Here is a 12,393-nt window from a genome sequence, read left to right on the forward strand (position 1 = left end):
GCTATCTGCATTCAAGGTTGTCGAGAAAATGAACAATTGTCTTCTCTTTCCTTTTTAAAGATAATCACTTATTGGCTTCCTTAATAAAAGCAGGAAAAGGACAGGGGTTTTTTTTCCCCCATTGAAACCAGATTATAACATTTTTGACATTTTCTAGATAGAAAATAGAAAAAAGAAAAGGGACCTTCTTACAGCTGTTATTTCTGTTAAATTGCAGGGTGTGGAGTGAGTAAAGCCACCAACCATCATCTAATGTTCTTTTCAAAAAAAAAAGATACGGGTAAAGATCTGGATATGGTCAGTGTCAATAGCGATCATACCTGACCTTCACATTTCTTTCAACATCTAAGTTACAATAGTACTTGTAACGTTGAACCGAATATAGTGTTTAGAGTTCATCAATCTCCATTTACTTTCAGCCTCTGAGTGGACTGACTCAGCTGCTTTAATATTGTGTCTGGAGTAAGTGGAGGATTTATTTTGCCACCTTCCTTCATCTCATCCTCTTGTAATGTAGGATCAGAATGAACGAAGCTATCGAATCGTCAGGACAGCTGCCAGGAACACAGATATCAAAGGCCTGAACCCTCTGACTTCCTATGTTTTCCATGTCCGAGCCAGGACAGCAGCTGGCTATGGAGATTTCAGCGAGCCCCTGGAAGTCACAACCAACACAGGTAATGAGTTCTGAGATTCTAAAATAGGATTTGCCCCTCCTATTCTGTTGAAATCTAAGAGACTGTACAAAATTTTCAGTTAGGCATACATTTTGTTTCAGAAGCTATTGGTTAAAATTAGATAGCAAATATCTGTAACGTAGAACACCTCTTGGTATTTAGAAAAGACCATTTTTCATACTAGTATCTGATCTGTTTTTTCACATGATTGAGAAATATCTTATTTTTCTCTTGTGCTAAGCCTTCTATAAACTGTGAAAAACAGGATTGCCAAACTGACTAATTGCCACTTGCATAACTATCTTACATTAAGCTGGGGAGTTTTCTCCCTGGGAAGATTAGAGAAGGCACCAAGTTTTTTTTTTTTTTTTTCCTCTCCTGTTTATTTTTAGGAATCTGTTCAAAACAAGTCAGATCATTTTTTTTTATTATTATTTTTTTAAGGCCCTCTAGACAACTAATCAATCTTTCAACATTGTGAGTTGTACCAACTGGATGATTGAATCAAAATGTTAATAAAGGGCATATACCTATGAATAAGCAATTTACATAAGATAACTCCGCTTCATAATTAACAAACCAAAACTGAGCCTAGTAGATAAGAAGCTGCTGGGACAGAATTCTCTACACCAGTTCTAGAAAATGATTTTATTCACAAATTATTAAATAAAATAAGAATAAAAAAGAGAAAATTCAGAAAGAAATCTGAAGAGGTTTGACATCCTTTGAGATTAGCCTAGAAGGCTTCAAGGAGGAAGTGGCTTTTGAGATGGGCAATAATAGACAGGTTTTTTACTAGTTGGGGTATGTGTAGGGGGAGAGAGAATCATTCTAAAATACTTGTCCTTTTGGAAATTTCCAACTGTCTTTCTCACTAAGGAATTCATCAGATCCTTGAGTTAGAGTTTAGGCTGAGAGTAGAAAGGAAAAGAAGAAAAGGGAATGAATGGAAATATTTATCATAGGATTTCATAAGAGTTTTCTGGTTGAAGTTTTTCATACAATTATAAAAAGAGTATTTTTGTCTCATTAAGGATGTCTTAGAAAGAAAATGCTGTTGCCTGAATACTTCATGAAGAGCAGAGTAGGCCGTGAGCCTTTCAAATAGCTTCAGAGACTCGAAACTTATGACACTGAGAAGTTCTAACTCTTAGGACCTCACCCAAGGTGATGCTTGTGTAACTGTCTTTGCCAGTGCCTTCCAGGATCATCGGAGACGGGGCCAACTCCACTGTCCTGCTGGTCTCCGTCTCGGGCAGCGTGGTGCTGGTGGTTATTCTCATCGCAGCTTTTGTCATCAGCAGAAGGTAAGCACTAAAGCCACTCACCACCCCCACCCCCTTCCCAGTTTTTCTGAGGGAGCTTTTTGTCTCCTCCACACAAAGCTGAGGCTTTTGATTAGCATCGTAAACACTGTATTTGCATCGCCAGCTTGCTCGCTCCTCTTTGCTTTGATCTCCCTACACCCCTGCTGGAGCTGTGGGCTGGACCCTGGTGGCAGCTCTCACTGCAGAGAGTCCTAGAAAGACCCAGCTAATTCCAGGGAACCAAGCTGAAAGCAGGCCATTGGGAGCTTTCTAGATTCTCTAGGCTGTAAGGGTGTTATATTTATACCTCTCTTAAACCTAGACTGATGGCCAAAGGCCAAAATAAAACATAGAAAAACTTGGACCTCAACTTTGAGTTCTGCCATCTGTCACCTGTGTTACTTCACCTCTCTGAGGCTTTGTTTCCTTTTTGTGAAATAGGGATAATAAAATACCTGTCTCTAAGAGCTATTGACAGGAGAGTTTTGATAGGCACAAATAGATAATCCAGCACACAAGTGCTGGTTTAACAAGATACTGGTTCGTGATAACAGTAACCAAAGCAAGAAAGCAGGTACTATGCTCCATCTTCCCTTCGGGAAAGCCAGCGACTTTTCCAGAGGGTACCCTTTGAGCACTTTGTGAGCATGGCATTGTTCTTGGAAAAGGATCTAAAACAGCAATCACTTATTCTATGAGAGTTTGCAGTCTAACTTGGTACTTGAAAAACAATCTAGAAAAGAGAACAAGAACGAGTTTGACAACATATTGTTTTTTGACCCAGTTTTTCTTATCTTGTCGTCATTTCCACCTACTTTTGACACTGCCTGGAGCCTCCAGAAGAATGGGAGGGGTTTGGGGGGGCAGCTGCCCGTCTTCAGTTGTGTCCACATCTAGGCCTTCTTTGTCTCACGCATGGGTATCTTCCCCTTTTCCAACCTTCACCCTCCCTATGCCATCAACTGTTTTATAAGGTGGGGCTTTTAAGAAGAAATGTAGACCCCAGGATTTCAAAATGATCATTTCATGTTACAGAAAAGGAAACTGATGCTCAGAAAACTGCAGTCCTTGTCCAGAATCACCCTGTTGCTTTAGCAGTAGATCTGTTACTGGACCAGCACAGCCATGCTTAGCCTCAGGCCACTGTCTGTTGGCACTGTCTCTTTCTGCCTCTTTGGTCGGCCAGCTCATTGATATCAGAACACTGCCTCTGGCTATTTCCACTGGCCTGGGCCAGCCACCATGATTTTCTCACACTTTGTGGTACATTAGAATTAGGACGATGACCATACATCTTCGTTTGCCTGGGTGGTTTGAGTTGTCACGCGTATTTATTAATATCATGTATCTATTCTCACTCTCCAGAATGTCCTGGAATATAGAGCTCAATCATCCTCACTCTCACATAGTGTAGAAAAGCTCCTTACTGAGTGTGGGCATCTGCATTTGTCATTATTGGTTTGTTCTTTCTGATGCAAAGTCTGTTGGAGGACAGCACTGAATTTTGTCTTGAAGAAGTTAAATCTGCCACATTCAGTCCTATTGCCGTCATACACTACACACATACAGACATACATCTAGACATGCCCACTTACATGCCCACACACATAGTACACCTTAGACTTTGGAAACTTTACCTTAGCCTGAACAGAATCTGAATTCCCAGAGTTCTTTCCTCCCCATCCTTTTGGTTTTGTAAGTCAATCAAGACAGACCTCTTTCTTGTCCATTGCCATTTGACTTTGTACGTGCCGGGCTCATAAACACATGAAAACTACATACCTTAATCTATATCCGTCTGACAGCAGGACCGATAGAGCAGGATGAGGAGTATGTAGAAAGTACATCGGCGTTTGCTTTTGGTATTATATATTTCTGCGTTTGAAATTTTTACAGTGTATATAAAAACTTCTGTCGTTGGAAAATAAAGATGTTGAGTGGGTTGCCATTCCCTTCTCCAGGGAATCTTCCTGACCCAGGGATTGAATCTGGGTCTCTAGCATTGCAGGCAGATTCTTTACTGGTTAAGCCACCAGGGAAGCCCTTTTACTTTCATTACATACTTCTATATTTGAAGTTTTTACATTGTATATAAACTACTGGTATCATTGGAAAATAAAGACGTTTAAAAGTCTAAAGGAGGAATAAAATCATTCGTTACTGCCACCTCAAAAAAATACTTAACTGAAATTCAGCACCCCAGAATGCTCAGAACCGTTTGAGATAACACTTGTTTATAGAAAGTAGGAAGGGAATGACAGAGGATGAGATGGTTGGATAGCATCACCTAATCAATGGACATGAGTTTGAGCAAATCCCAGGAGATGGTGAAGGACAGAGAAGCCTGGCGTGCTGCAGTCCATGGGGTGGCAAAGAGTCAGACACGACTGAGCAACTGAACAACAGGTCTCATCTTGAGTCTTAACCAAGATTTTGGTTGGGAGAATTCTCTAGTTGTAGTCTAGATTTCCTTTAGCATGACTTTCTTTGTTTTTTGCATTTTAAGTTGCCCTAAAGACAGCAGTCAGACAGGAGTAATTAGAAATAGTTCACCTCGTTATAAGTGTGTTTTTTTCGCCATGTTCTTCTTTGACAAAAAAAGAAAAAGGAAAAGCAGATGAAAATGTAATTCAGGAAGACAAGTTTATTAAAATCTCTAGCTATAGAAAATAGCATCACAAGCTTGATGACTTAATTTCCTTTCTGCTTTTATTGAACACTTTATTATTTAAGGCAGGATTGATCGAATTTCCAATTATGAGTCCCCACCTTAGAGAATTGAGCCTGTCAAGTTACCCAGCCATGATTCCTGTACCTTCTTCCCCATTAAAAAAAAATAAGTCACTTCCCAAGGCTGATAAACACTGCTTGGTGATTGGTCCTCAATGGATCACTTTTTAGAAAATGAAATGTCAACCCTTTGGCCTCCTATTGATTCTTCTTTAGTGTCAGACATAAAGCTGTCAAGGAAAGGCTGCCTGGAGCCAGGTAGCTGACAGGCTTTGCAGTGGCCGGTGCACACTCAGCTGATTCTTCTCTGCATGCAGGCTGTGTGCTCTGTCATCATGATCGTAGATGTTTGAATGGAATAAAATCAGGTGAGGAGAAGGGAGACAGGTATAGTGTAGACCAAAATCTGGTCCATGCTTTTAGTGAGAGTACAAGTGAAAGATGGTAAATGGTATGCCTAAAACCCATGCTGCAGTCAGCCATCTGGGAAAGGAACAGATAAAACACCCTTGCCTGGAAAGGGATGGGGCTGCTTCTTGCCTCCTAGAGCCACAGACGCAAAGTGAAAGTGTCAGTTGATCTGACACTTTGTGATCCCATGGACTGTAGCTTGCCAGAATACTCTGTTCATGGAATTCTCCAGGCAAGAACACTGGAGTGGGTAGCCATTCCCTTCTCCAGGGGATCTTCCCGACCCAGGGATATTTCGAACCTGGGTCTCCTACGTTGCGGACAGATTCTTTACCATCTGAGCCACCAGGGAAGCCCTGGATGGTTGATAGCAATTTGGATGCAAGAGATGTTACTGCTGATAAGGTGACTCCCGATACCCTCATGTCTCCTATGATGACAGGGGAGATATTTTTTAAAAAGATGTAAATGAGCAGAGACCCACACAGTGACAAAAATTTTAGTCCTTATGATTATCTCAAAGAAAAATGCTAGTTTGTTATAAAAAAAAAAAAATGTCCTCAGGCTCACAGCCAGTGTCTTGCTAGGTTTTTTTTTTTTCTATATGATAACAATTGTTTTTTATTTCACTGTATTTACTTTATACTGAGAAGCCTGAGCTTTAGGCAAATCAGAATTAATCTCTAATTTCTCCAATGAGAAGATCCACTTTTTCCTTTTGACCAACTTGGAAATGTAAACATTTGGGGATCTCAGTGAAAGCATCAGACTTCAAAGTTTATAAATTTTATTTATTTAAAGTGCTATACGGAATACATTGACTTAGACATATTATATGTTTTTACCATCCACATTATGTTGAGGAAATTAACTTACATTTTTTATAAGCATCTTTGATCAGTGTCTTCCTGTGTCACTTATCATATAAGTTATAATTTAAGGATTCTGTCAGCTTTTCAGAGCATGTAATTATATCTACCATCTGGGGTTGTTAAAGGTGCAGCATTTCTTATATTTATGTGATGTTGTCCCTAGAAATCTTCTCCTAGACCGCATATGTACATTCCATTGGCAACATGGCACCATTTCTTTATACTCCTGTAGGTGTACATTTGTGATTGCCACAGTGTAACTGCTTTATTGCTTTTAAAACTGATTTTTGACTGTTGGCAATGACGTCATAAAATGCAATGATAAGGTCATAACCTCAGGACTAATGATCCTAGTGACTGTGTTAAATTCCTCTGACAACTCCCCCCGACCCAGACCCTTTTGTGTTAATGACTTCATCAGTTTACCTCCAGAAGCGTCCTGAATAGTATTAATTCAGGTTGCTTTAGGCTAGTGTGTCTTCTCCAAATAATATTTTATTGTTTAGTATGTATGAGAAACACTTTTAAGAAAGGACCAGAATGCAAGACAAGCCCTTCTTTTCTAAAGGACAGTTTGGTGATCAGAGACAAGTATTGCCTGATAACCCGCCATAGGTGGGTTTTATACTGGTCTGATCATTGCTAGTGCTGCTGGGTTTCTAGTTATGTTAGGGTTATAAAGTACCCCTCTTACCTGAATTAAAGAAAAAGTAGTAAATTGATTTTTTTTTTTTTGGTTGCCCTGGGTCTTCGTTGCTGTGCACAGACTTTCTCGAGGTACAGAGTGGGGGCCACTCTTTAGTTGCGGTGCTCGGGCATCTCCTTGCGCTGGTGTCTCTTGCTGCAGCACATGGGCTCTCGGCTCGGGGGCTTCAGTAGTTGCTGGATGTGGGCTCCGTAGCTGCGGCGCACAGGCTTCATTGCTCCCAGACATGTGAGATCTTCCCGGACCAGGGACGGAACCTGGGTCCCCTGCATTGGCAGGAGGATTCTTATCCTGTGTACCACCAGGGAAGTTCAGTAGTGAATTGATGTTAAAAAAAAAAAAAATGAAATGGCCGTGGCACAATTTGTAAAGGAGGGACACGGATGGCTCAGGGAAGGAAATTGCTGGCATCTTGTATATTAAGAATTTGAGGCCTGGAGAAGAGGTTAAACAGTTAACTACAGAAGGTCACATAGCTAGCTAGTTAGTTGCTTGATCAGAACAGGAGTCCATCTCTCCTGACTTGCAATATTGGGTCTAGATAGATTATGCTAATGTCTTCTGAACCGGAAAATGGACCTACATCAAATGCTAACTTTGACAGTTGTAGTGAACCAGAGCTTCAGGAGTCTCCATGACGTGATGTTGGTACATTTGTGTTCTGTGATTTAATGTGCTTCTAATGCATGCTATTAAGAAGTCAGACTTTGCAAGTTGGTATTGTCTTCTGAAGGTTACAGTTTTCCACTTTGGAGCTGAAACTCTTTTCATAATGCTAAAACAGTTACCATTCAGTCTCTATCTATCTCTCCTGGTGTCCTAATTGGAATATTATGATCACATAAGAATGAATACACTTAAATGTTAGCCTAAATTGGCTCTGATGAAGTCATGTAAATTTCTACAATTAGAGGGCAGATGGTACTGCGGGAACATTCTAAACAACTTGTGTGCAATCGTACGGTTCACTTCCACCCATTTCAAAATGTTGCTTGTGAAGAGCATTTAGCCGTCATTTGGTGCAGGAACAATGACAGCTTAAGGAAGGGGAAAAAGAAGGATGACTTCGATGAATCTTCGTGGGTGATGCCATTAAACGCTGGAAAGGGTCCTCCTGGAGCCATGCTAGTTATTACATTGCTTTATCTTCTTTAATTTGCACTTTAGCTGAATAAATTACTTACCTTTTGCTAATTAGTTTTGGAACAGTGAACCCCATCAGTCAAATCTGTCGACTTGATCAAGGAAGTCAGTATTTTCATAAAAGTGGGGTGTATACTGAGTCCTGCCACACTTCCCTCCACTATTTTGTTGGTTTTATCAGATAGTCAAGGTGCCAGGAGCAACGTGTTGGTTGGGGGTGCCGCACCAGGGGCCCCTGCTGTTCCTGGACATTGTCTGTTAATACCCCAATTCCGGTGGGCTTATTCACAGCTTTCAAAGTTTCACCTGCAGACAAGTCCCTTTAACTTAGTTGAAAGGTTGAATATTTCCTTCTGGAGCATTTACTCACAAACCACTCCCCTCTTTCCCAATTTTTTGGGGTTTTTTTTTTGTTTTTTTAATCAGCTTGCCCACATCTCAATAATTAGAAAGTCTTCCACAAAGGTTCCCTTCTGTCATTCAGGTGATCTGCCTCAGATGTCAATTTCGCACCCTTTTAGATGGCGTGGTTTCCTGCGGGCTGGCTGACTCAGTGATAAGCTCCAGTGGGCTTTCTTTCTCTGGACAATAACGGACACATTGTCCTACCCTGAACCAAAGGAGAAAGGGTCATCAGGTGACAAAGGGAGAGCAGGACTCAGGCTTTTTAGTTTCAAGGTATTATTAAGTAGCTAATAGGCTACAATTAGCCTTTGAACAGTAATCCTTGTGTTTCTTTGTCAGCATTCCTTGTACTCAGCTAGAGACTTTTCCAAGTAACACTCCAAGTAAAGTTTCTTTAAAAATACACCTTCTCTTCTAATTTACTTCCTCCTTCTATGTTTAGAAGTATGAGGAAGGGATGGGCAGGTGAACCTTATAATGAATGATTCTTGCCATTTTGCGTTTCCTCTGGCTTTGCACAGATTTCATGAATGTGTTGATGGAAATCAGCACTCCTAGGCTTCTTGAGACTGTTCTTTCTTCTGGTATCTATCAGAGTTTTTGAGGAACTCACTGACAATTTAAAGTTGGGACAAAAGCTTCCTTGCACGAGGCTTTTTTTTTTTTTCCCTTTTTCTTTAAAGGAAAGAAATTCAGATCAGTATTCTTGATCTAAAGTGTTTTAAAAGATATACTTGTAATTTTAGATAATGCTTTTAGGAGCTCTGATAAGATACAATCTCCTGGGCTGGCAGGGCCCTATCACACCCTTGGGACCTAGCCACGCGTTTCCTTGACATAAAATGTTGTTTTCATAGTCCCTGACCTAACACGCTTGTATTTCCTTTAAAAGGAGAGGAAAGGGGGGAGGCTTGGAGGGAACTATATCTTTCATACAAGCGTCTGATTTCAGGTTATTTAAACCTGTTTAGCTTCTTTGATGAAGCAGTGGCTTTTGAGAGCAAGTGAAATCCAATTTAAGTGGATTTACTGATATAAAATGTGCTATTACTTATAATTAACTCTCGCCAGATATCATCATATAACTTCATCTCCACTATGAGAGGCAGTGAGCTGGATGTGGCAGACACACTCCTATATTTGCTGGAGAGTCATGGGTGAATGACGTGCCCCTCTGCCTCCGTCGTTTTCGTCTGTACAGTGGGACTGAGCGTGTGTCTGTCTGCCAGACTGCTTTCATAGGATTGTTGAGAAGATGTGATGAAATAATAGATGTGAAGGTTGTTTTAAAGGTTAAATGCAAAGTGAAAATGCAAGCTGTTATTTAAGACTGAAGGACTTGCCTTCGAAGTGAACTCCAGTAACTGAGGTCTGTGTTTACTAAGCTGGTCCCTGCTTTGCAAACAGTTAGGGGAGGAGATAATATGTGTAATGAGAGCAGTTTGAAAAGTTAAATGCAATGTAAAAAGGCAAGGTATTATTATTTGCAAGGGAATTATACACACGGAGAAACATCTGTAGGCGCCAAGGCTCTGATTGCAGAGCTGGTTCCTGCATTGCTGACAATTTAGAGAGGAATGTGGTTGAGGAGCTGGGATGCGTGACTGTGATTGGGCTGCTCTCTGGTCTGTGTGGCCCCTTCTTCCATGAGCATCTCGCCCTTCGCAGCTTGTTCAAAGTGCAGGGTTTCAGGTTATCCGATTCAGGCAGGACCACACTGCTTCGACCCTCCGTGGCCATCAGGGAATCCTCTGTCACCACAGAGCTTCCGTTTCCACATATGTAAGAGTCTTGACTGACCTCATCTTTAAAGCGCTAAGAAAATTACAAGATGATTATAAACTACAATGTAAACTTGACATTTTTGGCTGAAACATAAATGCACATATTTTATTCACTAATGTGGTCTGATTTCCCAACTTTAGAGAGCTCTAATATCAACTGAGTTGATTTTCCAGTTTATTTAATATATATACCTGTAGTCACGGGGCTTCCCAGGTGGCGTTAGTGATAAAGGACCCACTGGCCAGTGCAGGAGGCCTAAGAGATGTGGGTTCAATCCCAGAGTCGAGAGAGGATCCCCTGGAGGAGAGCATGGCAACCCATTCCAGTATTCTTGCCTGGAAAATCCCACGGACAGAGGAGCCTGACGGGCTACAATCCATAGGGTTGCAAAGAGTTGGACAGGACTAAAAAACTTAACATGCACACGCCTGCATACGTGGACACATACATGTACATGTGTACATGTATAACGTATCAAGATTACTGATTAAAGATTTATATATACTCAAGGTTTCTTTTTCCCAAGACTTTTTATAACCAAGTCGGGTATCACTCCTATGGGACCTTGAGAGTAGAATGCCAACTGTAGGACCATACACTGTTTTTTAGAGAAAAGAATTAGCTACAAATGGAAACTTATTTTTACTCTTGCAGTATTTTCTACAAACTCTTAAGGAATATAATCCAGTATGAAGCACATATTTACCTTTTAAACTGTCATTAATAATTTAGGAATTTGTATGCAGCAATTGAAGCCAATAACCACAAAACTATTGTTTTAAGGATATCATGTAACACGATAATGAGGTTTTTTCTTTTTCTTTTTTTTGTGGTAGTGGTTATTGTGGTGAAAGCAACAGGGCTTACTGTTACTTATCACATACTGACCATTATTGCCTTGTGCAGAATTCACCAAGGGAAACTTTTTTTTTTTTTAACTTTTTATTTTGTGTTGTAGTATAGCCGATTAACAATGTTGGGACAGCTTCAGGTGGGCAGTAAAGGGACTCAGCCATATATATGTTTCATTCTCCCCCAAACTCCCCTCTTTATCCAGGCTGCCACATAATATTGAGCAGAGTTCCCTGTGCTACACAGTAGGACCTGGTTAGTTAGTTAGCCATTTTCAATGTAGCAATGTATACATGTCGATACCAAACTTAGAGAAGCTAAGTGGGGAAATTATAAGTGGGGAAACTCACCAGTAAATTATAATCTATCTTCAATACAAGAAATTTCTCCTGAAGATTTAAAATTCTAATTATATTATATAATATTTGCTTTATCACCTCAGTTTAATACTGTGGTTAAGAGTAGAGACGCTGGACTCTGCTTGTATTTGAAACCATTATTTACTATTAATAGCAAGGTAAAATTTATTCACCCTATTATTTTACCTCCCATAAACCTCAGATTTCTCATCTGTGAAATTTGTATACTACCTGACTTACAGTAGCAAAGAACTTGTGGTTTACAGCTTCTGAAAATACATATTTTTTTTATCTTTTAATAGACGGAGTAAATACAGTAAAGCAAAACAAGAAGCAGATGAAGAGAAACATTTGAACCAAGGTACAGAAAACTGGGATAAAAGTAATTTTATTTTTCAAGCATTTCTTGTGTTTTCAGTTTAGAAATGTCTAAACAATATTCGTTTGGCTATTAAGATTATATTCTGTTCATGGAATTATCCAAATAATAGACTTCAGGGTATCTAACTCAAATAGGTGATTGGTGTTTGTTTAAGGTGAGATTAAAGATGGAGATTGGGGAATTTCCTTAAGTGCTTTTTTCCCTTATTTTATCCTCCACCCTGAAAAAGTTTTGGTAGCTGGCTCAGTTTTGTAGCTGGGTGGCAAGATTTAACAGGTAACAATTTTTCTGAGGTAAAAATTTGGGGGACAAATAGAATAAGGAATTGAACACATGGCAGAATTTTGCTATGGAATTCGAGACTATCAATATTTCTTAAGTGGATGTTAGTTATTTTGATGTTCCAAGTGGCTCCAAAGAGTAAATTCAAAGAACTGAATGACTTGAGGAAGATAGAAGACTCTGAAGTGGACAGTGGTTAGTGACTCTTCAGGAGTACCATCCACTAGAACTTGCTGAGGTGATGGTAGGTCTTTATTTGCAGCATTCAATTCATTAGCCAGTGACCACACACTGTTGGATACTTGAAAAGTAGCTAGTCGTGAATGAGGAAGTGAATTTTTAATTTCATTTAATTTTAACTAATTTGCATTTAAATAGTACCAAGTGGTTAATAGCTACCCTGTTAGCGATTAAGAAAGATTTTTTTGGCTAGAACATACCAAGTTGATGAAGGGTCATGGAGTATCCAGTAATTTTCCCTT

The 12,393-nt window shown here is 39.9% G+C and overlaps 1 protein-coding gene across 2 annotated transcripts in view; it reads left to right on the top strand.

Annotated features, from left to right (window-relative positions):
* EPHA4 (EPH receptor A4) overlaps positions 1-12,393 on the top strand; it is a 154,758-nt gene that overhangs the window by 117,703 nt on the left and 24,662 nt on the right. For both annotated transcript variants that reach the window (XM_043909896.1, XM_043909895.1), the window contains exons 7-9: positions 518-677; positions 1,873-1,984; positions 11,550-11,608. In XM_043909896.1, coding sequence (XP_043765831.1) covers positions 518-677; positions 1,873-1,984; positions 11,550-11,608 — 331 coding nt within the window. The remainder of the gene's footprint in view (positions 1-517; positions 678-1,872; positions 1,985-11,549; positions 11,609-12,393) is intronic.

Source organism: Cervus elaphus, chromosome 8 (assembly GCF_910594005.1).
Source record: "Cervus elaphus chromosome 8, mCerEla1.1, whole genome shotgun sequence".
In the NCBI taxonomy this organism is placed as follows: Eukaryota; Metazoa; Chordata; class Mammalia; order Artiodactyla; family Cervidae; genus Cervus; species Cervus elaphus.